General features: G+C 35.2%; 1 protein-coding gene across 4 annotated transcripts in view; it reads left to right on the top strand.

The window, feature by feature from the left end:
- PHF3 (PHD finger protein 3) overlaps nt 1-27739 on the top strand; it is a 49935-nt gene that overhangs the window by 13053 nt on the left and 9143 nt on the right. For 2 of the 4 annotated variants that reach the window (XM_066179727.1, XM_066179726.1), the window contains exons 2-10: nt 6210-6371; nt 7530-9363; nt 20011-20335; nt 21412-21589; nt 23101-23251; nt 23378-23534; nt 24687-24803; nt 26825-26956; nt 27409-27541. In XM_066179727.1, coding sequence (XP_066035824.1) covers nt 6230-6371; nt 7530-9363; nt 20011-20335; nt 21412-21589; nt 23101-23251; nt 23378-23534; nt 24687-24803; nt 26825-26956; nt 27409-27541 — 3169 coding nt within the window. In that variant the 5' untranslated portion in view covers nt 6210-6229. Of the gene's footprint in view, nt 1-5641; nt 5659-6209; nt 6372-7529; nt 9364-19563; nt 19886-20010; nt 20336-21411; nt 21590-23100; nt 23252-23377; nt 23535-24686; nt 24804-26824; nt 26957-27408; nt 27542-27739 lie in introns of those variants that run through there. The other 2 variants (XM_066179728.1, XM_066179729.1) reach the window with 2 other exon arrangements.

The raw sequence follows: 27739 nt of genomic DNA, 5'->3' as shown, positions 1-27739 counted from the left end.
AGTCTGTTCACATTTCTCTTAGAAGTCCCTTTTAGGTATTAAAACGCTCCAATGAGGTGGCCACCTATTCTCCAGGCCAAACCACCCCAACTCTCCCAACCTTTTTTCAAAGGACAGGTGCTCCAGTTCTCCAGTAATTTTTGTGGCCTCCCCTGGACTTGCTTCATCAGGTCCATGCCTTTCTTGTACTGAGTGTCTCAGTCAGCAGTGCTGGTGTATGACATATAGAAGGACTATGACAATGTTTGTTGCTTATCTATTGATAGGCAGAACCGTATCAGTACCAGTAAAGCAGTCTCATGTTTATCTCTTGGCCTGAATCCAGATTGTGCTGGATTTAGATAGTTTCTTTAGTTAGATGACACTGTTGGTCAGACAAAGACCTGCAGAGACCAAAGACAGAACAGACCAAACTTGCTGAGCTTGCTCTAAAATTACTACTGAGTAACAGAATGGGGTTATCTTTTTAGCTCTGATTGAATATTTACATATTTAGAGACGAGAACGAGATTCTTTGTGGGTGATCCTGGTCATGGCTTTGAGCAGAAGTAGGCATAACTCTTTATGAGGGTAGAGGTCAAATTATGCTGAAATCCTTTCAGAACGTGTTTGTGGAGGGTGACTGCTGAACTGTAAAGATGTAATTAGGTTGGTTTATGGAGCTAGACTGGGGAGAATGCTGGTCTCACAGCACAGTTAAGAAGTTCTGATCCCTCTGTGAATCAAGTCCAGACTATCCACATCTTACTCACTGCAGCTCAAAGGAGCTTAGCAGTTATGAAGGGCTCTTCCTGTCCTGAAGGAGGTGTAAGCTGAAAGACCTTGTGTCCATAGTAAAAATTGATATAACTGCTCTCCTTGCCATTTAAAGGACAGAATTTGACAAAATGAAACTTTTGAGAAGTAAATGAAATCCAAATTCTCGAAGCAATCACAAGTGTCCCAAATCAAGTTTTAGGTGCCTTTCTGCTTCTTTTTGTCAGTTTGATGAGGTGGCTGTTCTTACAAGCTGTCCATGACCAATGTAGAAAATTATATTGTGTAGAACAGCTCTTGGCCATCGTAAATATTTGTGGTGTGGGTGGGTGTGGAAGCATGCTTTTGAGGTTGTGTTGATTTTTTTTACCTTATTGAGCAATTCATTGATAAGAAGTGGAAACTCCGAAGTTTAGAATATGACACAACTCTTTTAAGAGCAACACACTTATTTCAACTTTGAATGGTACCCTAGTGATAGGTTTTCTGGTTTGTTCTGTTTTTTGCTGGAAGACATGCTGGAAGCTTATCCACCTGTGAGCATAGCAGGTGATATTGGTTGCATGCCAGTGAGCTAAATAACTTAGTATTTGTACTAAATTGATAATTCTTAGCTGTCACAAACTGTGTAGCTTTTCAGGATGTCATTTACTGGGGTAGTTTATTTATTATAATACAGGGAATGAAATTTTAATTGCATATCATCTGGAGACATTTCTAGATTTTATATTAAAATCAAGCTTTTAACTAATTTAGTTTATGGTTGTGTTTATTGAATCAGGTACTTACCATAAATGATGAAGAAGACTGATGCTGTAAAAATGTACAAAATGTATTAGGGACATGTTTTTAATTGCCCTTTTTTTCCTGTCCCTCAGGATTGCTGCTGGGAAAGTGTTTCTCTCAAGTGCAGTCTTTTTCTAGTTTTAGCCTGTGTTTTCATGAGTATTATTAGAAGCAGCATTGCCACTGCTAAAATCATGATCACCTACTGAATCTTTGAAGGCAAACCAATTTTTCTGACTACATATACTCTTTTCTTTAGCTGGTGTGATCTCTGGCTGTGTTAGGCATTTCAGGCTCTTTTCACTAAAGCCAAATGTACGTGTATTTTTCCTCTTACATTTAAAGTAATTTTGAATGTAACTTTGAGATTCCAAAATTTGGTCGACACTTGTTTCTCTCAGTTTTCTTACCTCTTTATGCCTTCCATCTTCCAAGCTGTCCATATGAACAGCTACACAGTGTTTTATGACCAAGGTAGTAACTTTTCTGTATAAAATTTAAATTTACTGTATTGGTATTGAGAACCTGGAGAATATTTATGTTGCACCTTTTTCCTGTTTGTAGGTGGCAAGCTACCTGTATTCCCCAGCTTAGGTCCTTCTGAAGTATTTAGTTATTTATGCCTTTGGGGCAGTTTCATGGAGGGAGAGACATTGGATCTGTAGTAAGATTCGCAAAGCAATTTAGATTAGCTCTCTGAATAGTAAAAACATGAAGATTCCCTTCTTAATAAAACTAATTAATTTACATGAAAGTGCTTGGTTTGGTGTGGTGTTTTTACTTTGTTGTTAGATTTGTGTTTTTCTGCTCCTTATTTCCAATGTAACAGGCTTGTGTCACTAAAGAACCACAATTCGGTAGGCTTGTGATGTAGCTCCATCTTTTTAGTAAAATGGGTATGCAGTCTTCTGTCAAGATACATGCTGTATTAAGTTTATTATTCCTAGTTGATTTTCATATGTCTTTATTCTAAAGACTGTAAAATTACCTCTTTACAACATAGACTTCAATGGAGAATGGGAGAAAATGTTAAATTAATATTTCACGTTACTTACTGTGACTCTTTTCTTGCACTAGGCAGTCAGCCCAAGGTACTTTCAGGCAAATTCTCAGTTCAGTGGGTTACAGGCAAACTTTTGTAAAACAGTTGGAGTTTGATGTTTCCTTGTGTAAGTTATGTCATCAGTCACATAATTGCTCTTGAAAATACATCTTGTTATAACAGAAAGTAATTTTAATCTTGTTTCTTGAGCATGTGCATCACAAATGTCAATAGGAAGAAGGTTTTTCATAGAAAGTATACCATCCTCATTGACAACCTTGAGACTTACTGACAAAATACCGCTCTTTATATGTTTTGTTGTTTCACTGGAATTTATTAGCTCTTCTGAAGACTTACCTAGACATGTCAGTTATTGCTTTAGACTGAACCTGTTCTTTTCATTGAAGCATAATGTTAAATCTTTATGTTTTTATTCCCATATAACATCTAAATTTTAAAATGTTCAGATTATTTCCATGTAATCTGTGGTGCTTATATGGAATCTGCTGTGAATTTGCACATTCCTGCCATTAGTGTGATTCAGCTGGACATAACATTTTATAGCAGTGCAAAGCAGGAAGAACGGTGATGTTCTGTTTGGTGTGGTTACCTAAGCGAAAGGAATCCAAGGCTAATATCTACAGAAAAGATATTTATTTCTACACTTGATGTTTGCCTTAGTCAATGTGTCAAAAAACGGAGGATTTCTGTCTTAGTTGTGGCTGAAAATAATCGAGGAAAGTCTTATGTTAATAAAAATATTGATTTATAAACGTCATAGTTTTTGATGATGTATTTAGGAATGTTTTCTCCTCCTTACCTTCTCTTTCACCAGAAAGAAAGGCTTGTTTTCTTCAGATTTACATTGCTAAAGAATTAAAAAATGGTTGTGCTTTTGTTTTAGCATAGGAAAAACTTTGCTTCAGCTTTGCAAGCAGACTGTTTTTACTGTATGTTGTTCTATTATGGTATCACATATATAAAAATGAGTCAGTAGTACAGCCCAGCAGTTTGGAAATTTAGATACAATGGAAAACCTCAAAATAGTAAGGTCAGTGGTGCCTTTTCCAGTATAAATATGTTGAATGTGACTCTTACTTTTCTTATTTGCAATCTGTTCAGTTGTATGCTGGTGAACAACTCTTCCTATTCCGATAAGTTTTTTCTTTATTTATTCTTTTTTTATTTTTTCCTATTTTATTTTTCTAATTTCTGTACTTATTGCTGAGATAATCTTTAGATATTTGGTACTAAGATTATCTCCTTTTGTTCTTGCTGATTTTCTTTTTGTTGGTTTACCTTTCCTAGGGTTATTTATTTACTTCCACTTCTCCTTTAAAATTTACTTTCCTAGTCTTTTTTGCTGTTTTCTGTCACTTCTTCTCTTCCCAGCAGGGTGTGTGTGGAATGCTCCTCATCAGGGGCCTCATGAGGCTGTCTTTACTAGGTGATTTGTAGCTCAGCTGATTTGAAATTAGCAAGATTCTGTGCTTCAGTTTCTCTGTAAAATTAAAGCTACAGCACAGAGTCTTGTAAGTATGAAAATACTTTAATATTTCAAACTGTCTATGAATTATGGACTGAATGTGTCTCTTGTCATTAATAAAGGAGGGTGCATAAATTCCTTAACTTGAGCAAAAACATTGTAAAGCCCAAGACTAATGTCAGTCCTTTAACGTGCTCCAGAGTTGTTTCAGAAGCTGTCCTAGTAGTTTTTATTTTTCATGTTGTCTTCAATAGCTTAGTTTAGTTTACATAGAATGAACAGAAGTGAAAGGAGTCTTGTCACAGACTGCTCCTGCTAAACACTTTTGTGTTTTGCAGGAGCACTATGAAAACACAAATACCAAAGTGCGGGGCTGCTGGGAGGATTCTTTGAGGACATGAGAATGGGCAGCTGCAGTTAGGGTGAGGGTCCGTCTCATTCAGGTTTCCATCTTAGACAATGGCCAGTATTAGATATTTACTGGGAAAATAATGTCTTATAGGGCAGTTACAATGTAATTTTTTTGCCACTGTGGCTAGTATGTAGCTTATAGTAGATAAGTGATTAAGGAGCACTCTTGAGTGGAGAAAGACCAACTTTATCAGGCTCATGCACCTTGTGTGTGATATCTGTATGTTTGTAAACACATGCAGATGTGATGGTGGCTCTATGGATTGGAGAGTGGAAGGGGACAGTAATTTCCACACTTTTCCTTGGAACTGATATGTACAATGCAGTAACTAAAAAATATGGTTAAAATAAAATGGATGACCATAAACTGTTAGCTTAGGAAACTCCTAACTTTCAGCTCCTGGCAGTCATCTGATTACAGAGGTTCAGAATGCTGATTGCCTGATGCCATGATCAGCCTTCCTTAAGAGGCCAATAAAAAACTTTCTGATATTTGAACTTCTAACATGTTGCTTGGTTACTTTATTTTTTTAGTTCTTCATGGCAGGTAATTGGAGATTGATAGACTTGGTTATCATCAGTCTTTGGCTTCAGCAGTGCTTTACAGCTTCCAATTTTTGTTATTTTAAAAGTATGCCTATTATTGTAGTGCCTTCACAAGGACATTGGTTTTTTTAAGTTGCAGTAATACCAGACTTGAGAAGGATCAGGAGTTGACAGATTTTCTGAGCTGGTCTAAAAATTCTAACAATTTCTAATTTAACTTCTTGCTTTTTTGACTTTCATGATCGATGTGTTAAATTATGTCATTTTTAAGTAAGCAATTTCTAGAAATTTTTAGATATCTTACATGTATCATGTGAGTTTATTTTAAAAATGCGTCAAGGTTGGTGTTTTTAATAGTGAAATACAGGCATATTTGATTGTTTGGAATCTTTGTTATATTTGTTAGACCTTCCTATGTGTTTTGTAAAGTCACTTGGGTGTTTGGCTTGATCTCACAAATTTTGCATCCCATGGGGACCAGGATTCATTAATCACACATAGGATCTTTAAATAGGAGAGGCTACCACTGCAAGAACCAAACTTAGAGCAAGTGAGGAGAATGGCTGGTGCAGTGACGTGACTGCCTCTTAGGAAACCTGTTTTCAGGAGCAACCTCTGGGATTTTCCTCAGGTTAGTGGAGTTTAGGAGTTCACCAAAGACAATGTTCCCTGTCTCCCCTGGGAGTTTAAGTGCTTGCTGCACTTAAAGCTCTTCCAAAAAGCCATTACATATATGTGATAAGGGTGGGGCTGTGAGTTTTCAAATGGTATCCTGTGAGAAAAACTGTGATTTTTATACTCTGCTTTTCTTGATCAGCTCTTTCTGCTGTTTACCTTTCTTCACTTTTTGTTAGGTGGCAAGGGACAATGAGGGGCAGCTAATCCTCTTAAGACTGGGGACCTTCCTGTGGCAAAAAAACCCTATAAAAATGTGATTCCACGTAAAAGCTATGAGGACTGTCTGCAGAAGTTTTAAGCTGTGGGTGATAGTTTCTACACTGAAAGTGCCTCAAGTGGAAATTTTCTGTCCTTGATTTCTTCATTTTTTCCTCTTTTGTTTGGTTTTAGATGGCAAATTTATTTATTTTTTAATGTCTCTTCTGTCTTGCTCAGCATTATAGCTGCAGCACTTTTTGATCATTTTAAGTTTTAGGCTCTCTCTTGTTTGTTTGTTTTTTTCAGTTATTGGTCTTGATGAAACTATGGATGAAGAAGGAGTTAAAGAGAGTGGTAATGACACCATTGATGACGATGAGCTTGCTTTACCTAATAGGAATTTGAGAAGCCGTGCTGAAGAAGCATCAGTCACATCACCAAGGAAATCACCACGTTTAATGGCACAAGGTGATCATTGATTGTGTTTGCACATTTGAAGTAAATCAAATCTTTAAAATCCCAGTCCCAACATTCATGGATTTAACTTGGTTGTGTGAATTCCAATGTTGAAGCTTCCTTTTTCATACACTGCGGCTAGAAGCTGGCATCCAGAGTGTATGAGTCAACTAGAATTCCTCTTCAATAAGTATTTAGTGTCTTCCTTATGACTTATGATCATTAAACTTAGTTTTGAGATTTTTGCTCCTTTTACCTTCATAAAATTAAGAATGTGGTTCTTCACCAAAAAAAGCATGATGGGAGTTGCAAAACAGTATTGGAATATTAGGTTAACATGTCTCTATTTCCAATTAAAGTTTTGATTCTATTTTTATTTTCATATTCTCTTTTTTATTTTAGATTGGGTTATAGTAATTGCAGTCAGAAATTCTAATCAAAATAGACTTAAAATTTTATTAAAATATTAAAATTAATATTTAATATTTTATTAAAATGTTTAAATTTTTGTGTTAGGTAATTTATTATAGTTACGGGTTTTTTAACTTGTTGAACTGGTTATTTACTGCTGCTAGAGTATTTACTGCTCTGCTTTTTTCCCCTATAGAGCAGGTTGAGTTAAAAAGATAAAATTACTTAATATGGAAATCAGAATTTACGTAAGAGCCTGTGGTACAAAGCTGGTGACTATGCTGTTTGGAAAGGCACTGGAATGGTTGTTTAAAAAATATAAAAGTTGTCATCAGCTGAGAATGTGGCTGGATCTCAGATTTATAGACTGTTTTCTAAAAGATTTTTTAAACTTCAGTTATAGTTCTAATCACAATATAGCTTGTTCAATTTTTTTTGAGGTAGAAGAGGCTGAGAGGTAAAAAAGTAGAGTTAGTTTTGATTGTCTTTCTATCATGACTTATGTTCTATATGTACTACTTAGAAATTCTATAGCCTTTAGAATAACGGGATTTTACATCCAAACTGTGTCAGTGTAAAATTGAAATGCAAGTAATTTGGTTTTGGGAAGGTTTTTAAGTTTAGTAAACAGCTAAGTTTTATGTTCTCTTTGTATCCAGTAGGCTAAATTGGAGTAAGTGACTTTTAGTCTAAGGAAATTTTGTATTTGCAAAAAGAGGGAAGCAGAATAGCTGAGAGATTTTCTTTTTCCCTTCCTAGAACCAGTACGGAGTCTGCGGCAGAGCACGCTGGCCAAGCGTTCCAATGTTGCTCCTCCTCCTAATACCAAGAAATCGTCTGTAAAAGGTGGATCTGCTCCAAAGAATGGACAGAAACAAGAGAGGAGTCCAGTTAAGGAGACTGATGTTGCCTCACGCGTGAAGACGGAGCAGCCTAAGGAGGTTAGGCGTAGTACAAGACGATCAGGGCAGGTGGAAGTAGCAGCTGCAGCAGTTACAGCATCCCAAAGTAATACAAAATGTCTGCCTGGTCCTGAAGATATGAAAGAAGTAAAGTCTGAAAACCCTGAGCAGGCAAAAGTTGAAGAAATATCCCAAGAGTTAAGTTGTGCTGATTTAGCAGAACCCTGTTCTCCTTCTCCTGGGGATACAAAGGAAATGGTACAGGCTGCAATGAAGACTGAGTCTGGGAGTGCTGAGTCAGTTTGTTCAGTATCTGCAGATACTGAAATGATTGCAGTTAAAAATGAAACAAGTGATGTGATTGATTCAATGGACTTGGAAAATTCTTCAGAAGAAAAGACTGATAATAAAGCAGAGGAATCAAATCAAGCAGAGGAATCAGAGAAGAAAGCAGAAGAACATAATCAAATAGAAGTAACTGGAAAAGATAATGATTCGTCTAGTGTTTGCGTGAATACAGATGACATTTGTGAGACCTTTTCAAATTTGTCCAGCTCTGTGAAAGAGGGAGTTGATTGCAGTTCAGGTTCCCACAGTGTGGAAGTTCTTGATGAAAATACATCATCAACTAAGGAGTGTGTAACAGAAGCTGGAGGTGGTGACAAGGGAATGGAGAAAACTGAAATTCCATCTGAGAAACTGTTGGACAGTTCAGACTGTGATAATAAAGACTTGAAAAGTAAAGAGTTTACTTCTGCTGACCCAGGAAATAGCATTTTAGAAGGCACTGTTGTTGACCAATCGAGCCAAGATGTACAGCAGCAAATCAGCTGTACTAAAGTAGAAGGCTCAGAGGCATCAAAATTTCAGGAAGATGAGAAACAAATTAGTGTTTCAACAAAATGTGAAAAGAACATTAGGCCCCGGCATAGTAAATCTGTAGTACAGAATAAACAAAATCTGACTGCAGGTACTCGGCAGAAACCGGGTACAGTGCAACAAGAAACGACACGGTCAAGAACCAGAGCTGGTGTTGCTGGTTCAGGCCTTCACAGTCCCCCTTCAGCAAGTCTGAAGCGAAACGCAGATGAGCAAGACAGTCATCAGCATCCAAATAACCCAGTTAAAATTAGGAAGAAACAATCTGATCTGGGTTTGAAAGCAAAGAGTAGCGTTTCAGGGGTGACTGTTAAAAAACTGACCAACACAAAGCTGAAGAAAATACCCCGAGTCCAGGCTTCTGGGCAAGCCCAGAAGTCATCAGTTCAAAAAGCAAGTGAGAAATCTCCTACTCATCAAAGCTGCTCTAAAGATACCCACCACTCCATGCATTCATTGTCAGGCCATGTTTCACATCCTGGACAGAAGCAAGCCAGCAAACACCAGGTGGCAACTAGCCTAAAAGCAAACAGCTCCACAAAGGAAGAGGCAGAGAGTAAAGATCCTTCTGTTGTAGAACATCTGAAGGAGGATGATAAAGAAAAAAAGTCAAGAAGAAATGATAAGAATCTCCAGCCTCGCCAAAGAAGAAGTAGCAAAAGTCTTTCACTTGATGAACCTCCCTTGTTCATTCCAGATAACATTTCAACTGTTAAAAGGGAGGGCTTGGAACATACCTCTGCTAGTGAAAGCAAACATATTTGGGTGCCCAGCAAGCAGTGTGGCTTTTGCAAAAAGCCACATGGCAACAGGTGTGTGTGGCAGTGTGTCTTAGGAATTTATTACTGGTCTTGAAAGATAATTTTTTTCCTTCCACCAAATGTTTCATGCTGCTTGTGCCAAAACAAAGTCCTAGTCTTGCAGTACCAGTCTGTATGTCATATAATCAGTTAATTTCCTTTGCACTTACGCACTTTTTTTTTGATCATTTAAAAAGAGCATTAGAAACTAGTTGGGCCCAAAAGTTTGAATAGAAATGTCTTATTATATGAATACGTATTTTGATGAATGTATAATTCTTCTATGCTATTTAATTATGCACTTTAAACTTGACGTTTTTCATGGAAAAGAAATAAGATATCTGTGTTCCAGATTGTCATTTCCTTCTTTCCAGAGACCTCTTAAGTGGAAGGATCACCATCAACCAAAAAAATTGAATAGTTGTTTGCATGTGACTTTTATCTGGTAGAGGTCCAATTCTAATAGTAGAGGTACAGAGGCTTTTTTCACTTTGTGTAATCATTGCAGTGAGGTTTCATGTCACAGTAATTAAGTAGTTGGCAGGGAGGAAAGAAAGAAGAACGTGAAGAAAGTCCACAAAACTTACATGTGGACATACCTGAAATTGCCTTTAAACTTAATAATGAGGTTGCATCTGAAGTTGATAATATCCCTGTGTGGCAAAACTTACTCTACGCAGTAAGTGAGCTGAAAAAGACCTTTGGGTTTCACTAATGATCTATCAGTCAAAGAATAAGTACTTCTTTATTACACTTACAGTGTTTTAATATGGAAGTATTTGTGTTGCTGTTCTACCTGCTAGCTTATTTTTTGGTTTTTCAGTGTCAAATTGAAGATACTTGTGATTAGCTTATGTGAGAGAAAGTTTTAATAGTAATTTTTAGTGACTGTGCTTTACAACTCCATGCATCAGAGTGAAACATGGAACAATTACCTTTGACACCTGAGGGGTTTTTTGGCATTTGTTTGCATCTAAGAAGCCCTTCTGAGCTTTAATGACTCATTGTGTCATATTTGAAAAACAAATGCATGAAAATTCATTTGCTGTACAGCTATAGTAACTGCATCATTGAGGCCTACTGAAAGAATTAATAAGAGGTTTGCTCAGCCTGGTTGCTGAGGATTACCTGATTGAAGGGGGTGCTCAAATTTAATTCCATGTGATTTTAATTTTTTTTAAAAAATTCTCTTATTTTTAAGACTCTTACCCTTTGTGTCTTTCTAAGAGTGTTTAATTTTAAGCAGGTTGCATTTCCTTAGTTTTTGTCATCTTAGGCATTACCAGGACAGTAGAACTGAGTAGCCTGTATTTCACTAAATTACGTCCCAAAAGGCTGCTTTCTGGATACAAAAATGCTTCTGTAGATATTTTTAAAGCAAAATATGATATTTGGAATTTAACCTACTTGATAGCTATTAAAAATGCAGCTTTAACTTGAACTTGTGCTGTATTCTTTCTATTTTTGCTGGTATTTTAAGCATTTTATATTTTTTTTTTAATGTCAGAGTTCAGAAAGTCTTGATTTTTATTACTAAATGGATCAAATCAGTGTGGGAAGATGTGGCAGTGACTCAGTTAAATCTACGTATTTTAGTTTATAAAGTCAAAGTAGCATTACAGAAGATGCAGGGGTACGCAGTGGTATAGGATTAAGTTCAACAAACTTAATTTTGCATTGCCAGTTCTTACTGCTGCCAGAAGAATAATACAGTGTATGAATCTCCAGCTGAGGCTGGATTGAGACAGCCCATGAGTGCCTCAGATGGTAATTATGGGTATCATCAGTTTTGTAATGTCAGTCTTCAGTGTTTTAGGGTTTTTCTGTTGGAATTGTCTGTTGCAAAACTGTTGATACTACCTGTGCTTTCAGCAGAAGATAATCACTTTTGCCAAATGCGTAGAAAGATTCTTAGCCCATAAACACAGAATTTTTGTATAGAGAACGTTACTGAGACACAGTAGTGGAATAAGGAAGCTTGCAGTATTGAGCTTCATGCCTAATAACAGAAGATTTAAGACTGTCAGTGCATGACTTTTTATCATTACTAGTCTAAGTAATAAAGTTTTAATTTGTTCAGATTACTTCGTAATTTTATTCTACAAATAACTTAAACCTTGCAGATTCACTTACTGTCATTAAGATACAAGAGGAAGCAAAACTTCTATCTCCAGTGCCTTGGCATTTTGTGCTAATTTAATTGTTAGTGCAAGAAAAATAAAACACTTGTAGTACAGTGCAAAAGAGAACTGTAAGATGATGAATTTGAATTCTGTCTCTTGGAAACCAGTCAAAACTCTCAAAATGTACTGTAATGAAAAGGGGATTTTAATTGGCTGCTTGGACTACTTTTCAAGGAATTTTTGTTTGCCTTTTGGAACCACCTATCTGGTCACTCCTATCCTTTTTTCTCTGTTCATTTTAGAAGAGAAGAAAGTGTAAGACACAAACGCTGTCAAATGACTATGTTCAAGAAATGTCAAAAGCAGAGCTAAGATCTGAAACAACATTTGTGTTTCTATCTTGCTCTATGGTTATTTCAATTTTAGAAATTTTACTCAGTGCTGTGGAACAAATTGCTTGTAGGAAAAGAAGTTAAACTGAAGTTGCAGCCCCAAACTGGGAAAGAATTTGTCAAGAGCTTTGTAGAATGTCATGTTACAGAAACATATTTAAAATTCAGGATGCAAAGTGTAGTCACTTGAACCTTTGTGTATTCCCTGTAATAAATGTAAAGCAACTAACTTGTTATTGTAATACCAAGCTTGAAGAATTGGTTGAGATTGAAGATAGTGTGTGGAAATCGTGGCATCATCTTTCTTTGTGTACAGAATTCCCAAAGGGTGATGCTTCCATAGGCCTTACATAAACCCAGAGTAATTTTACTCTGCCAGCTAGAACAACAGTAGAAGGATGGTTACTTCAGTGTTGTTTTATTTCCGATCAGCATGTGACAAGTGAAGTAAATTTATATCTTTAGGAATACGTGCAGTAATTTGCCAACCATGTGCAAAGTAGAAGTATGCCTATCTTGTACTGCAGATACAGTGGGTTTGTCTGGGAAAGGAGGAATTCTGTTTTATAAACATGAGGTTTGCATGATCAAAAACGTTGACAAGTTATAGCATCTTGTTTTGTAAGAGAGAGTGCTTGCTTGCTTTCTGTTAATAGATCATCATTGTTTGGCACCTGAGCTTTGAACAATGACTTCATGCTCTCTTTTGCATTTGTCTTGAAGTTTGTAAGCTGTAACCATCATAGCTGTTTTATATTTTTTTTTTTTCATTACTCAGAGAGTGGGTTGTCAGTGATTTGCTTTAGGAATCTTTCAGCCTGTTTGCTTGATGTATTGTGATGTATCTTTGCTACATAACTAAAAAGAATTGCACTTTCAAATGGAAGCTAAGCCTTTTGTTTCTGCACAATTTACTTTTTGTAATTTTCAGCACACCTCAAAGGGTATTTTTTCAGTGCAAGGTTTGAATTGTTGTTACTCATAGTATTATTTTCAACATGTTTGATGTTGCCAGCATGTTCCCATAATGCTGTCAGATGTTTTCCAATCAGCTAATAACATAAATCATATGCAAAAATTTTCATTTATCTATAGGTGAAAAGTGTGTATGTGTATGGATATGCATATCACATTGAAAAATGTTAGACTGAAGTTTCTACTCAAATTCCTAATGAATCCAAGTGATGCTGAAAATACTAAGCTTTGTCACAAACAATAATTACTTTTCAAGAATACAGATTAAAGGTTGTTAAAGATAGTTGGATTTTAAAAGTAATAGGTAATTTCTTGGCATAGTGCTACATTAAGATGGTAGCTCTGCAGACATTGAAGTATCTGCTAATGTAAGGTTTCTCTTGTTTTTACTGTAGATGTTCAAATTCTCTGCAGGCTGGAAGGCTGAATTGGTTCCTTATTTATACAAACACACAAAACCTAACAGACATTTTTAAAATTGTCTCCCTTGTCTGTAGTATCTATTCTTTAACAAGAAGTTTGATCAATTTTGGATGAATAATTCATAGACAACTTGAGATACTCTGTTTCTAAGCAAATGTTCTAGAAAGCATTATCACAGAGCAAGTTTGTAACTTTAATTTGGTGATTTCCTCTTGTTTTCAACAGTTCCAAGTAAGATTTTTTTAATAGGCTGTGGGAGTTTGAGGATTCTCTTCTGGTGTTGTTTTATGGGGGTTTTTTTGTTTGTTTATTTTGTTTTTTTCTGGTTTTGTTTTTTGTTTGTTGCTTGGGCTTTGATAATCCAGTTTGAGTGGTCAGACACAAACTGACCTCAGACCTCACAGAAAAATTAAGTGATGCAGTAGATTTTACTGAGGGCATTCCTTTCCCCCCACCTTTCAACTATGCTTTAGTATGGAGGAAGAGTTAGTAATGTTGTAAAAGGTAATTAATTGGAAAGCACTGAAGTTGATTTAGCAAAGGTGTACAGTGTTCCTGATCTCTTGCTCACACATAATTCCTAAAAAGTTCCTTCAGAACTGTAGTACAGAAAAGTACTTTGGCTGATGAATGAAAACTGCAAATAATTTTTACCTGTAGTAAAGATTATTAGGAGTTTAGTATTTTTAAAACAGTGCTAAATGCCAGTAAATTATAGTGGATCCAGGTTATCACACAATTTGCACAGCCCATACAAAAGAGAGTGGTTGAGAAAGGAGCTTAAGGCTCCAAACTTACAGCCATCCTTGAATTACTATGCATAGCTTTTTTAAGGTGGTGAGGTCTGGCATACAACAAACGATTTGTTGTGAGAACATTCTTCACAAGGAACGGTAATTAGAATAATGGTGGTGCCTGAGTTCTAGTAAACGTTCATTAGATAGTATATGTGTGTTAAGTAGCAGATTATGCAGGGTGTCATCAATTTACAGTAATGGATGATGCTTTTAAATTTTCTGCCTCTGTTACTGCTTTCTTCCTCTGTGAAAAGCATTGCAACATTAAAAGCTAATGTGCTTTTCCACCCACAGCTGTAAAAAACCTGAATGACAGTATAAACATACCAACATTGTAATATATAATTAGCGCATGGAAGGACTCCACCGTGATTTTTATTTATGGTTACATAATGGTATTTGTAGATTTTATACAGATTATGTTACTATGCTGCAGTATTGGCAGGATTATTATTATACCAGTGGCATTAAGAAATCAAGCAAATAGATGCCATAAGTTGTCTAAAATAATTTTGTAAAAGATGAGCATAAATAGAAAGTGCCTGTAGATGCAGTTTATAAAGCATTTGATGCTTATCCTGCAATGTGCAACATGTGTAGAATCCACTGGTAATGGAGCTCCCCTTAATAATTTTATATATATATATATATATATATATATATATATATATATATATATGTATGTATGTACATATGTGCATATATCTATGCATATTTTTTAGTGCAGATTTGTAATTATTATGAGGAATGTACTCATTTTTTTTCAGGGTCTTGGAGAAGTTTAGTGGGTTTGCCTTTATTGTTTGACATATTTCATGAATTCATTTTTAAACAAAAAGCATTGGGTTGTTTTTCTTCCTGCTCCTTTTTGGAGAGGTTCCTGTAGTATGGATAGCAAAGAAAATTATGCTTTTAAGAAAGAGAAGAAACGTATGACATAAAATATGCATTATTGAAATTTAATACTTGGCAGTAAGTTTGCCGTGTCTTTTTGTATGCTGCAAATTCCTTATGAGGAGATCTGCTGATAGTGATTGAGATAGGTTTGTGGGTTTTTTTCTAGAAGATCAGAACTTGAAAAATCATGTGACTTGTGTTAGACTGTCGAAAGAAGTGGAACTGCTCATGTCTCTGTGCGCTTACAAGGCAGTGTAGATTTTTTTTGGGACAGACCATATTTCATTTGAGCTTTGTATCAAGCCATACTGATGTGGGACATACACTCCGCTAAAGCTGCCATGCCATGAATATCTTGTCCCTGCTTTAACATTGGCTGGAGTGCAGCATTTGTGCAGCAGAGAAACAGTTGAAATGTGAATGCAAGTTTACAGCAGATCTGTAGAAGATTGGTGAACGGTGCCGTTAAGGGAAAAAGTGCAAATGGGGGACTTGCTTTAAATAATGAATTCTTTAAAAAGTGAACAGTGGGTTTACTCCTCTTAGGTGAGTTTTGGGGCTAGGGTGTTCTTTTGAATATTTTGGTTTGGTTTTTTTGTTTGTTTGGGGGTTTTTTTTGGTTAAGATTTGAGTCCTGTTGTGGTATTTCTCCTGATTGCTATGTACCACTAACATGAAGGATTAAAGAGAAGCAATTGTTTCGAAACTAATGATATTCTGTGGCAATGCAACTTACGTTATTAATTAATTTTAAAATGCTGATTACTGTCCCACACTGAATAACTCTTGACAGCCTCTGATTTTTATTTTGCTTTACTCAAGTATAGCTTTGCAATGAAAAGTTGTTTTAGGAATTAGGTGGTTTCTGCCCTGTTTACAGTAATTTCTCTGGAAACTTACTGCTGTTACATAATTTGAATATATGAAGGTAATTTTAAAACATGGCACATATATTTTGAAAATAAATTGTCTGAGCCTGAGATTTTCATCTAACAAATGAATTAAATTTACTACAAATAACGCAACGAAGAAAGTCTTCCAATTATACAAGAGGTTGTGGCAGATTTGCATTAATTATTCTGTCTCTTTTTATGTTTCATCCATTACTTTCTGATTTTAAGGTGTCTTTTTTCATGCTGATATGTGGACTACCAAGGAGATTCTTTAAAGGGATGAAACAGTACCATGCTCTATGCAGAAGTCCCAGTGAGCTGTAGTACTGTCTGCTGTCACCTGTCAGTTTTCTAAAAATTTTTTCTTTCAAAAAATTTTTATAATAAAGTCCAATGAAAGCAATTCTTTCATTGAATATGGCATGATTTAGTATTTTAAAACATATTTTTCTTTCTTTTTCAGCTTTACATCTTCCAAACCAGCCTTACAACATGGGTAAAACTCCTGCACTTCAAATTTGAAGCAGTCTGCAGTCAGAAACTTTGATGTTTCACTAGTCCAAGATACCAGAACCGCTTCAGTCAAAAATAACAACTGTACAAAAGGACATCCTTGAGCCTTCAAACCAGGCTTCAGTTTTTCTTGACTCCCCTATTTAGTTTGAACATTGCCTATTACATAATTATAATTGCTACAAATCATAGTTGTTTTGTTTGCAGATGAGAGAAACAGAGATGTAAAAGTGGCCTTGTGGTAAATAGGATTTTCTACATTACTGGAATCAAAACCGGTATATTCTCTCTCAGCCTCAAAAGTTCCAGTCTTGCATTTGACTAATGTGGGAAAAAACCCCAGTTAGTAGAAATAGTGATTTTTTTAGGCAGGCAGCCACCAGTATTTTTATTACCATTTTGTAAAACTAGGTTTGAACAAAACAATTGTAAACAGTGCATTCTGTTTTATAGAACAGGTATCATGGACGTTTCCTGATTCTTTTTGTAGTCTTGGTTTCTGAATCCTAAATTCTGAAGTTTTATTGTGTTTAGTTGTGTTGTGTGTGTTTAAATGCAGTGTAACTGAAACCTTGTTGGGAAGACTGGAATGAAGCCAAATGAATCTTCCATCTTCAGTGGTTTCTTTGAATGACATCTCTCTCTCTCTCTCTGTGTAGTCTTAGTGAAGAATGATCTTTTCTGAGCTGAATTTATTGTAGGGTTTTTTGACTTCTAAAAATTTTATTATTTATTTGATAGACCTGAAAATAAAGATTTAAGACTGGATGCCTATCCTGGTGCCTTACTTACACAACATTTTTATTGCCCCCCTTAATACGTGTGAGCTAAGCTGAAAAATTCCATGTGCTGTCAATTTAAAGTTGAAGGTGTGCAGCATCTTGTGTGCTTTAGTTTAATCTCTTCAGCAAATATTCATTTTCTAAATATGAATCAAAAGTTTGTTTTGGTTACTAAACGCTGCAATCCATCTTCCTCGTAGAACAAATTAGTCTCTGATGCCTGAATTTACAAACTGAGGAAAAAAATACATATATTTTAATAAAAATTCAATTAATAGCAGTTGTGGCTTCATGATGGTGTATTCTTGGTTTCCTTTTATTTTTGAACAACAGGCATTAGTTTCTTAGGACACCAAAACACGTTTTAAGCATGATGCTTTGGCTGTGTGGTTTGATTTATATCAGCTTTTGAAGAAAATCTTACATGGGGAATTTTTGTAACAGTTTCAGTGTTCCCAGAGCTTCACTAGTATTTTTTGGAGTGGTATGTGTTCTGTGTAAAGCACCCACTGTGGACCCTTGCAGTTACGAAACAGACACTCACCTTATATTTCCTGCCCATGCACGTTTGGCTCTAGGTTCTCGGAAAGGAGCAGTGAGCTTTGTGTAGCAGTCCTGTCACTTCTTTCTTGTTCTTCTGTTGTGTATGAAATACCATACCAAATGCTGTGGTATTACTCTGCTGAGACCATCAGAGGTAATTGTGCCCTAGCATTACCTTTCTTGTTCTTGCAATTTGCTGGAACGTGAATCTGAAAAGATTGAGATACTGACAAAACATGAAGGAACCTCTGCATTCATAATTAAAATTATGAAGTAGATGGGCAGATATTGTTTGCTAGTCACAAGTAATACTATTAATGTACTTGCAGCTCAGAAAAAAAAATCAAAATGAGAAAATATTTTTCTTCCCAAACTAGTTTAGAAACCAGTTTCTTCAAATCTACAAACTTCAGTTCAGCCTATCATCATAGCCTTTTCTCAATCTGATGGACCTCTAAAACTTCTCAGGGTTCTTTTGCATCAAAATAATATTTTCTTCAGCAAAATGTAATCCTGACATGTATTTTGAGTAGGGAGAGAGAACATAAAGACAGTTTTTTTCTTCTGTTCTCTTGTTTCAAATGTCTGCTGTTAAATTTTTGAATACAATACCTGCATCAAGCCACCTGGAACATTAATGTACAGTTCTGGAGAATGAGAGTTGCTTTAAACACATCCTGTAATGTTTATGTGGTTCTGCCAAGTAGGTAAGTCAACTGGTAGCAGATCCTAGCCTGAGTGGGGACATACATAAGTTAGGAATTACTTTGCTTAGAATCACCTTATGGAAGATACCTTTAAGATACTAGGTGAAAGAAATAGAGTTTGCAGGTCATTGTATTTAGATCTTAAATATATTGCTGATACAACCAGGTTTTCATGAATGACTTTTTAAGTCAGGTCTGTCTTCTATGAATTTCAAAACCTAGGAATTCAGTAAATAATTTTTTAGTATTAACAAAGAACTTCTACTTTCTTGAATACGCTTGCAGTCTTTTTGGATTTTCTTTGTCCAGACTATATGTAAAAGTACGTATCTTGAATATAGTTTATGTACATATAAAACAAAATGAAAAGAAAGAAATAAAAATTGACACGTCAACAACAGAAAACACACACAAAAAACAACAACAAATAACCCTCACTTCTCCTGCCCTGTCAAAAATTTGAAAGGGGAAAGAGAATGTAAGTGGATATCACAAGAGATCTTCCTACATAATTTGAAAGCCAGGTTCATTATTTGTGAAAAATAATTCCTACCCATGGAATTATTCCTTCCCATGGAAGTCTCCTGGGAGTAGTTGGTTTTTAGCCTGTGGAACTTTGAAATTTCGCATCATTCCTAAGTAGTTGCACTGGAAGTTGTGACTATCAGTACAATTAGGTATTCATGATGCCTGATGAAATTTTCAAAATTCTTCCACAAAATAGTCAGAAATTATGCTTTTATTTTAGACCAGGTGATCTTTGCAATGCTTTGAAAATGCTATCTGTATCTCAAGCTGATTCTACTTTTAAAATGATGCAGTTAAGTGACTTGTGAGTTGAAGGATGTCCTTTAAAAGATAGTAATTTTGATGTTTGAAGCATTCTTTAAGTATTAGCTCTGAAAAAAATAGCTGAGTAGCGCAGAAGTGTGTACCTTATTTAAAAGAAAGCAGTGACTGCAAGCTGGACAGGTGGTTTTGGAAGCCAAGCTCCATATTCTCCAGCAAACAATGAAAAGCAACTTTCTAGAAATAATTTAATTATAATGGTCTAAGGAATGAGACGTAAAATACCAACTAATTTAGAATAGATTGATATGTCCATTGTGTCTGAAAACATGTAAAGACCTCATACTGCTATGCAAGATTGCAACTGCTGATGTGTTTCTGAGGAATGATGACAATCATACTTGTAAGAAAGCAAGGATAATACCTTGCAGAAAATTATCAAGTCTTTTCAAACAAGTTTACCGTGTTACAGAGTTGCTGGGTTTTTGGTTTTGTTTTTTGACATTCATAAGAACATTGATAGTAGTCTGAAAAGAAGCTTGATTAGATTTGGAAGCAAGTTACACAAACACAGTGAGGTTTTGATAGTCTCTTGGACTACTGTAAAAAACAAAAAGGCAAAAAAACCCACCTGTCTCAGGAAGGTCATACCATGTTGTAAGGCTGGAAATGGATGTAAAGCACCAAAGAAACTCACTAGGTAAGAACAAATGATTGAGATGCACAAATCAAACCAGTTACGATATATCCTGCTGAAGGTGCTGTATCTTCTTTCATAGTCTTCTTTCACAGTTTTCACTGACTTATATCTTACTTTGTTTTCAGGTTTATGGTGGGTTGTGGTAGATGTGATGATTGGTTTCATGGTGATTGTGTTGGACTGAGCCTTTCTCAAGCACAGCAGATGGGTGAAGAAGATAAAGAGTATGTGTGTGTGAAATGCTGTGCTGAAGAAGACAAAAAAATGGAGTGTTCTGATCAAAATGTACCAGATACTCAAGTGAAACTTGAGCATAAAGAAGAAAAAGCAATTGAGTGTGAAAAACTGGGGGTGTCAAAGCAAACACCTATTTGTAATCTAAATACAACAACTGAAAAAACAAAGCAAACGGAGGACACTGGGAAGCACAAAGTCAAAATCTTCAGACGGGTGAGTCTAATGTTTTAAGTTCTCCTTTACAGGGGTTAGAATTTGTAACATCAATGGGACGTTTCTGCTTGCCCAATTGCCAATTAATAGACCATGTTTCAGACATATTTAAATAGTAATAATAATAATAATAGTAATCTAATTTAAATAGTTTGCAAAGTTACTTCATTTTCTAACTGGCTTGACTGTTTCAAGAGGGTAATGCTAAACTCTTCTTAAATTGAGCAGGGAAATGGGCATGTCACGTGCATATAGAACATCGAGAGCTGGAAGGAGCGCATAAAGATCATTAAAGTCCTATTCCTGTATGTGTGTATAAACCTATACACATACAGGTTTACAAAGAAATGCTGAAGAACCTAGTGCATTTTTCTTTCAGATTTCTAAACGTATTAGAGGACATCTGTCAATTTTCTATGTGTTATAAGCTGCAGATAAACAATGTGAAACAACATGACAACAGTATTTTAGTTTTGATTGTTTTTATTTGAGATTGTATGTAGTAAAAAATGCCTAGTGCTTTGATTGGGGCTTTTCTACTTTTTGTGTCTAATTTTACTAACCAAAGGATAATTTACAAAAATTACTGAGACAATTCTTCAGTCTGTTAGTATATAATGTCATATTCGTGATAACGTAATCATCGGTAATCCTGTCTTATTTCTGAGTAGTAATAGTATTGAAATTCTGGAATGTAAGCTGTTCTACTCAATTTTAATTTACATATGTTTTCTAAACAGCAGTGGCTTTTGTGGCTAAAATGGGTTAAGGGATGTTCATAGGTATCCCTGACTTTCTAAAATAACTGCAAACTTGGTAGTTGTCAATGCACAGCTTGAATGCAAATCGACTGTGCTGTATCCTGAGTCAGTATTTAAAAAAGATTGTTAAGCAATGCTTGGCAGTAATTTGGGATATTGTTCAGTAATTCTTCAGAAAATTATATGGTGGCACATACATCCAGGGTATACATTATACAGTATAAAAAGGAAAAAATGGGAAAAATATGTGGTAATTACGTAGAGGTTGATTGTAGCATTCAGTAGTGTGCTAACATGTGTAAATGTTTCTTTCAGGAATCTGGGGATGGGAAGAACTTACCAGAGTCCAGAGACTCAGATATTAAAAAAGGGCAGCATGTTCCTGCTCGAAAAGGATCACAAACTGCTGCAATTCCTCGGCGGTCCCCTGAAGATAAAAATGAAAAAATAAGTAAAGAATCCCCTAGTACAGTGGAAAGGTCCACAAAATCAGGTACCAAGGTTTGGGGATGTCCTCCATGATGCAATTCACATCTATGTACAATGAAGGATGATTCCTTTCTTTATAGCATCAGTTTTTCAAATTTTCCATAGTGGACATGATGATGATCTGAAGAGCTGTTTGTTCCCATAACATTTATTGTCTTTATTTCTCATTTCTTTTTCAGTTTTATTTAGTAGATAGATGTGTACTAGGTAGGTGTATGTTTTGTTTTCCAAGAGTAGAGGATGCTCATATAATCAAAAGTGGAGAAGTACACAGACGTCTCTGTATTAGACTTAATTTTCCATTGTATGAGATTTAGAAATACTCTTTCATAAAATATGATTAAATGCTTTGAATACATAAAACTGATTTAATAACGGTATAAATAATACTTTGACTTACTGATATCTTTTGTTAATAACGAATTGACAATTTTATCAACTCCAAAGGGGAACATTATATTGCTTGCTGAGTCATCAGATTTTCATCTAAACTTCAGTTGACAGGTTGAGGTTATTTACCCTCCCAGCAACTTCTCTCCTCTCTCCAGCTCCCTCCCAGGAAGCATTTTTCTTCTAAGATCATTGTAATGTGAAGTTGTTGTCATTTGGGACTGAAATCTCAACAGCAAAGCTAGTGAGATTTTGTGTGAGAACTATGTCTTTTGCTGTGAAACTCAAGCTTTGAATTTTTGTCTAAAAATATATAATTTAGCTCTTATGGTCTTTTGCCAATGGTGACGCATTCTAGAAATTTTTATGTCTTCATTTTGTTCCTTTTTTTCTGACTATAAAATGAAAAAAAAAAAATTATTCATTTCCCACTGTGCTCCTAAATAGAAGGCTGCTGCTTAAAATTAGTGACATGTTCACATGCTGATACAAATGAGCTTTCAGTTGACTCTCTTAAAATTAGTAACTTTTCTTTATTGATTTTAGTTTGATTAGACTTATCCATTATTTGTATTATTTATGACACAAACCTTATAATGACCTTGAGTGTTACCTGTATCAGAATACAAGATTATTATAATTGAAATAATTTTTATGGTGACAGGTGCAGAAATGCTAAGTTTAGTGTAAAATGTTGTTTTAAAGTATAGCTTATTATGCTTTTATGTGCTCTATAATACATTATTTCTCAGTTTATTCATTGAAAAATGAATCTGTGCTGTTAAAAAATTCAGAGTCAAAAATCATACTTACGATCAAGCTAATGAGCCCTAGTCATCTTGATTTGGTGTAGAAGAAATACTGTAAATCAAAGGGCAAACCCCCTGTTTCTGCTACGGTAGATTTTATTCTGGATTAATCTAAGTAACATAAAATCCAAACCAAAGAAGAAAAAGAAAACAAGTCAAACACAAACCATCCATCCTGGGGTCCATTCCTTCTTCTTGAGGATCAATTCTTAGCAGTTTAAAAATAAGATTTCATGAAAGCAATTCCATCAGCAGTGAAAATTTATAAGTAAACCTACTTGACTATTTTACACTTTTTAACTCTGTGTTTTGATAGGTATGCATGAGAAACAAGAAATTAAGAAAAAGAAAAATGAGAAAGGATCTGTTAGTGCAACACACCTGCCAGCTGTGCCAGCTTCCAAGCCTTCTGCTGATCAGATAAGACAAAGTGTTAAGCAGTCTCTTAAGGAAATTCTTATGAAAAGGTAAAGATATAGTGAGAAATGAAATTATTAATTTGTATTTATAAATATTTTCCCTTGGAAGGCGAAGGAAATACTGTTAATTATTTGGATGCATTTTGTAATTTTTGCCATTGTGTTCTCTTATAGACTGATGGACTCCAGTTTAAAGATTCCTGAGGAGAGAGCAGCCAAAGTTGCCACAAGGATTGAAAGAGAGCTGTTTTCTTTTTTTCGAGACACTGACGCGAAGTATAAGAACAAATACAGAAGCTTAATGTTCAATCTGAAAGATCCTAAAAATAATGTATGTGTTATTTGTCTGTTGTCCTTTGCAGAAATTCTTGATTTCCTGTGGATTAAAGGACTAGTCTTAAGTGTAGAAACATTATCAATCCTCCTTCAGTTTAACCTGTTTGAGGTTTTTTTTTAGGTTTCCTTGGCTTTTTGATGTTGTTTGTTCTTTGGGCACTCCGTGTCCTCTGTGTTCTTCCCCATCATTAATTCTCCAACTCCTTGCTCCCAGTGTACCCGTGGTTTGTGGTTTGTTTGTTTGTTGGTGTTTTTTTTTTTTTTTTTTTTTTTTTTTTTTTTTTTTTTTTTTTTTTTTGTGTTTTTTTTTTTTGTTGTTGTTGTTTTTTTAATTTTATTTTTTTTATTTCAAACTGTAGCAGATGTAGCCTGTCTAGTTTGTGTTTCTCTTTACCACTGATGTGTTATTTAGATATTCCTCTGCCCCTCATAATTTTTTGCTGTTTACTACACCTAGTGTTTTTCTGTCCAGGATCTCCTCACTGTGCTTTTTCATACCCTGATTTTTCAAGCTTGGTCTTCACTCACTGTTCTGCTTTCTAAAAGCTCATTATTTAGCATCATACCTCCTCGGCTTCTGTCTTTTGTCCTTTATCAGTTATTCTGATCAAGTAGCTTTGTTTACAGTATTTTGCCATTACAGTTGGCCAACTGTAAGTTATAAGAACTTCTATCTTAACTTTTATCTAACAGTTAACTTCTGTTTTCTCTTTGCTCATACTACTAAAGTAGTTGTTTGTCTTTTCTTTGCCCTAGGCCTTCATTTAGTCAGGAAGCATAGATATTCTCTGATACTTTGTTCTCTTTGTTATGTAATGCAGAGGATTTGCACCTTTTAAAACAAAACCAGTAAACTGAGTTACTGCTGCAGCGGGCATAAACTCTTTCTCCTTTGAAACAGCAGTTAATTAAATGTTCCATCATTGGGGGTATATGTAGATACATTGTTATGTTGAATAAATGGAGCTCTGGAATTAAGCTTTTTATGTTATAAAATCTGTTACTCCTTCCTGCAGTGGAGATATTTGCAAACCCACACACTCTATTTAGCTGTACAGAGCATGTTGTATGTTACTTCTCTGATCTATTTCTTGCTGCACGCTATTTTTGTCTTGATAGCAATGGTTACTTTTCTTCTTTCTTCTAGATATTATTTAAGAAAGTATTGAAAGGCGAGGTTACTCCAGATCATCTAATAAAAATGAGCCCAGAAGAGCTGGCTTCCAAAGAACTGGCTGCTTGGAGACAGAGAGAAAACAGACATGTGAGATTTGTCAACTTACGTTGTTTATTTGACAGCTTAAGCTTAACTTCTGTTTACAGGTTAAGCGTATGCTGAAAGAGCAGAATGGATGTTGCAACCAAGCAGGAGGATCTCTATAATTAATTTAGTACTCAAAATCCAAAGACTTTGTTAGGGCAGAAGTGAAAGGAGTGTAGCCAGTTTCTGAGGGGAGAAAACCATGCACTTGCCTTTGCCTTGCAACTTTGTTGCTGCTTGCTCTTTCTTCTTTCTGCCTCAAGAGTGAAGGCTCCTTTGCCCTTATTTATCATAAGATTTTAAAGCTGTTGCTGGCATTTTATAAACATCAGTTTCTTAAAGAGGGAGAGAGATCTATTTGGACAAATGAAACCAGAGCAAAATGGTGTTATTTCTGACTTACTACTGAAGCATTACAAATCAGTCCCCAAGAAATAAATCCAGAGCTGAAAACCTGATCTGCCAGTCAGAAAAGCAGCCTTAAAGGGACAACAAACAAAAAAAATCAAGCACCAAAAAACCCCAAGAAAGTGTAGGAAGTTTACTAGGTTAGTTTAAGCATGACATCTTGAAACAGAAAGTCATTCTATATACTGTGCTGACAGTTTAGAAGGAGAAACTGGAATAAGAGGACCTGTATTATTTTTATAGAAAATTCCTTTTTGTTAGACATTGCTCTATTTGTTGGGCATTTAGTCTGACAGTAACTGCAGCTGCTTGGAAATGGCCATTAAAATTTTTCTAGTTTACAAAATCTGGATTTATGTTTACAGGATCTTTGATATTTATATTCCACATGGTAGAACTTAAAAGCATGATGTTTGGGTAGTGTAAATTCAGCTGTATGCTCAGAACAAATGTTTGGTAGCAACTAATTTAGTAGAGTGGGATGCTGTTTTAAAGACTGCAATGTGCTTTGCAATAGTAATTATTCCTGTGTTTTTTCCTTGTCATTGCACATTGTGACTAGACCTGTTTATGAATCATGATAACTTTTTCCCACTTTCTCTGGAAAAACACTTGTTGATTATCTTGAGTTGTTTCAAGGGCCATAAAGAATGAAAAGTTTGTTCATTCTGTATCTATCCAAAGCCCATCTTTTGTAGTGGAACTATTTTACATTTATTTTTATAAACATCAGTGAAATTCTGAAAACAGACCATGCAAAATAATATTCTACTGCTATGAGAAATACCTTCCCAAAAAAGTGTATGCTGCTCAAAAAAATTGCTGAAGGGTCCTAATTATTTCAGAGAAATGCTTCAAAATTTCTAGAAACATGTAAAATAAGTAGCAGTGTATTGGCTATTTATTTTACATGTTTACATTGGCTGTTGGCTGCTTGCTAATATATTTTTTTATTTCCCCAGGATGTTCAAAAGCATGTTGGTATTTTTCAGACAGATAAAGCAATCATAGAATCATTGTTTCCTCAGTAAATCAGTCTTGAGATAATTGGCACAGCCAACACAACCCCTTCTTGGTGTAAGAAATGGAAATGTGCTTTAAGAGACAATATTAGAAATAATGGTTTATATTTTATTTTATTGCAAGAAAAGCAAAGCAGCAATGCTATCAGAATTAGCATCTCCATTACTTTTAAAAATACCTTCAAATTTTTTTGAGATGAAACCATTAGGCTTCTGTTCTAAAAAACAAGCTGTTGAAAAATGATACAAATTTGCATCTGTTTATATCCTACATTGTCCCTATTATTATGGGAAAAAATGATGTATTTTTTCTTTGGCTTTTGGGAGATCAAAATTACCAGTATTTTAATTTAGTGTTGAGGGTTTGTTTTATAACTTTTTTAAATGCATGCCTCGTAAGTACTTGCTGCTATGCTGTAGGAGAAGTCAGACAGGCTGCTTGCACGTTGGCTTTATGAAATTACTTGACACTTGCAAAATAATCACTTTTCTTCCTAGAGGGTTTCCTAATTGCAATACAGTTATCTCTTGTATTTCTGGATTGCCAAATTTTACCATATGGGAATAATTACGCATAACTTCTTGTTTTCACAGACAATTGAAATGATTGAGAAAGAGCAGAGGGAGGTTGAAAGAAGACCTATCACAAAAATTACTCACAAAGGAGAAATAGAAATTGAAAGTGAGACACCAATGAAAGAACAAGAGGAAGTAATGGAAATTCAGGTATAAAAGAAACCGTGGCACTACAGTGTATTTTAGTTCATAGGCAGTATGGTTGTGAAGTGTTTTATTTATGATTTTGTTTTTCAGGTGTATAATTATCTGTTAGGTCTGGTTTCAGTTTTATTTTCTTTTATCTGTGCTGACTTCTTGGTCTGGTGATTTTGTTGGTTTCTTCTATGTTCTCTCTGTGACTGTATGATGAATTCTGGCAGTAGTAGGAAATAGAAAATAGAAATTAGAAAATATTCTAAATAGTACCTGAAGATATTTGATAATACCAATTAGTTATTGTAATGAATTTGAAGATTTTGTGATGGAATTTTAGGCTATGCAGCTGAAGGAAGAGCTTTATGTCTGAAGGGAGGAAAGCACTGTAAAACTTTAAAGCAATATTAGGACTATTAACAGAGGGATAAAAAAAGCCTTACTGGAATGTGTTTGACTTTTCTTAGGAACCTAATACGAAGTTGTTTGAGAAGTCAGAAGAAGCTGAAAAGGATAAAGAAATAAATGAATCTGCATCTCCAGACACCACAAGTCAACATAAAAATCATCTCTTCGATCTAAACTGCAAAATCTGCATAGGTAATTTGGGAAAGCACACGCAAATAAATAGATCACACTTCTGTAATTTTCAGTCATAAATCTCAGTATCCCTCAAGAATTTAAATAAATGTGGGTTTTTACTTAGTTTGCTGACAGAGTTATGGGAGGAATGTTTTACTTCATAATTTACAAGAGAGACCATTTAAAAGATAGTATATTGGCATAAACTTGTCTTCT

Source organism: Chamaea fasciata, unplaced genomic scaffold (genome assembly GCF_029207755.1).
Source record: "Chamaea fasciata isolate MVZ Bird 193981 ecotype frontalis unplaced genomic scaffold, bChaFas1.0.hap1 SCAF_3, whole genome shotgun sequence".
In the NCBI taxonomy this organism is placed as follows: domain Eukaryota; kingdom Metazoa; phylum Chordata; class Aves; order Passeriformes; family Sylviidae; genus Chamaea; species Chamaea fasciata.
The sequence above is the reverse complement of the archived record's forward strand: the minus strand, read 5'-3'. Positions and strand labels throughout refer to the sequence as shown.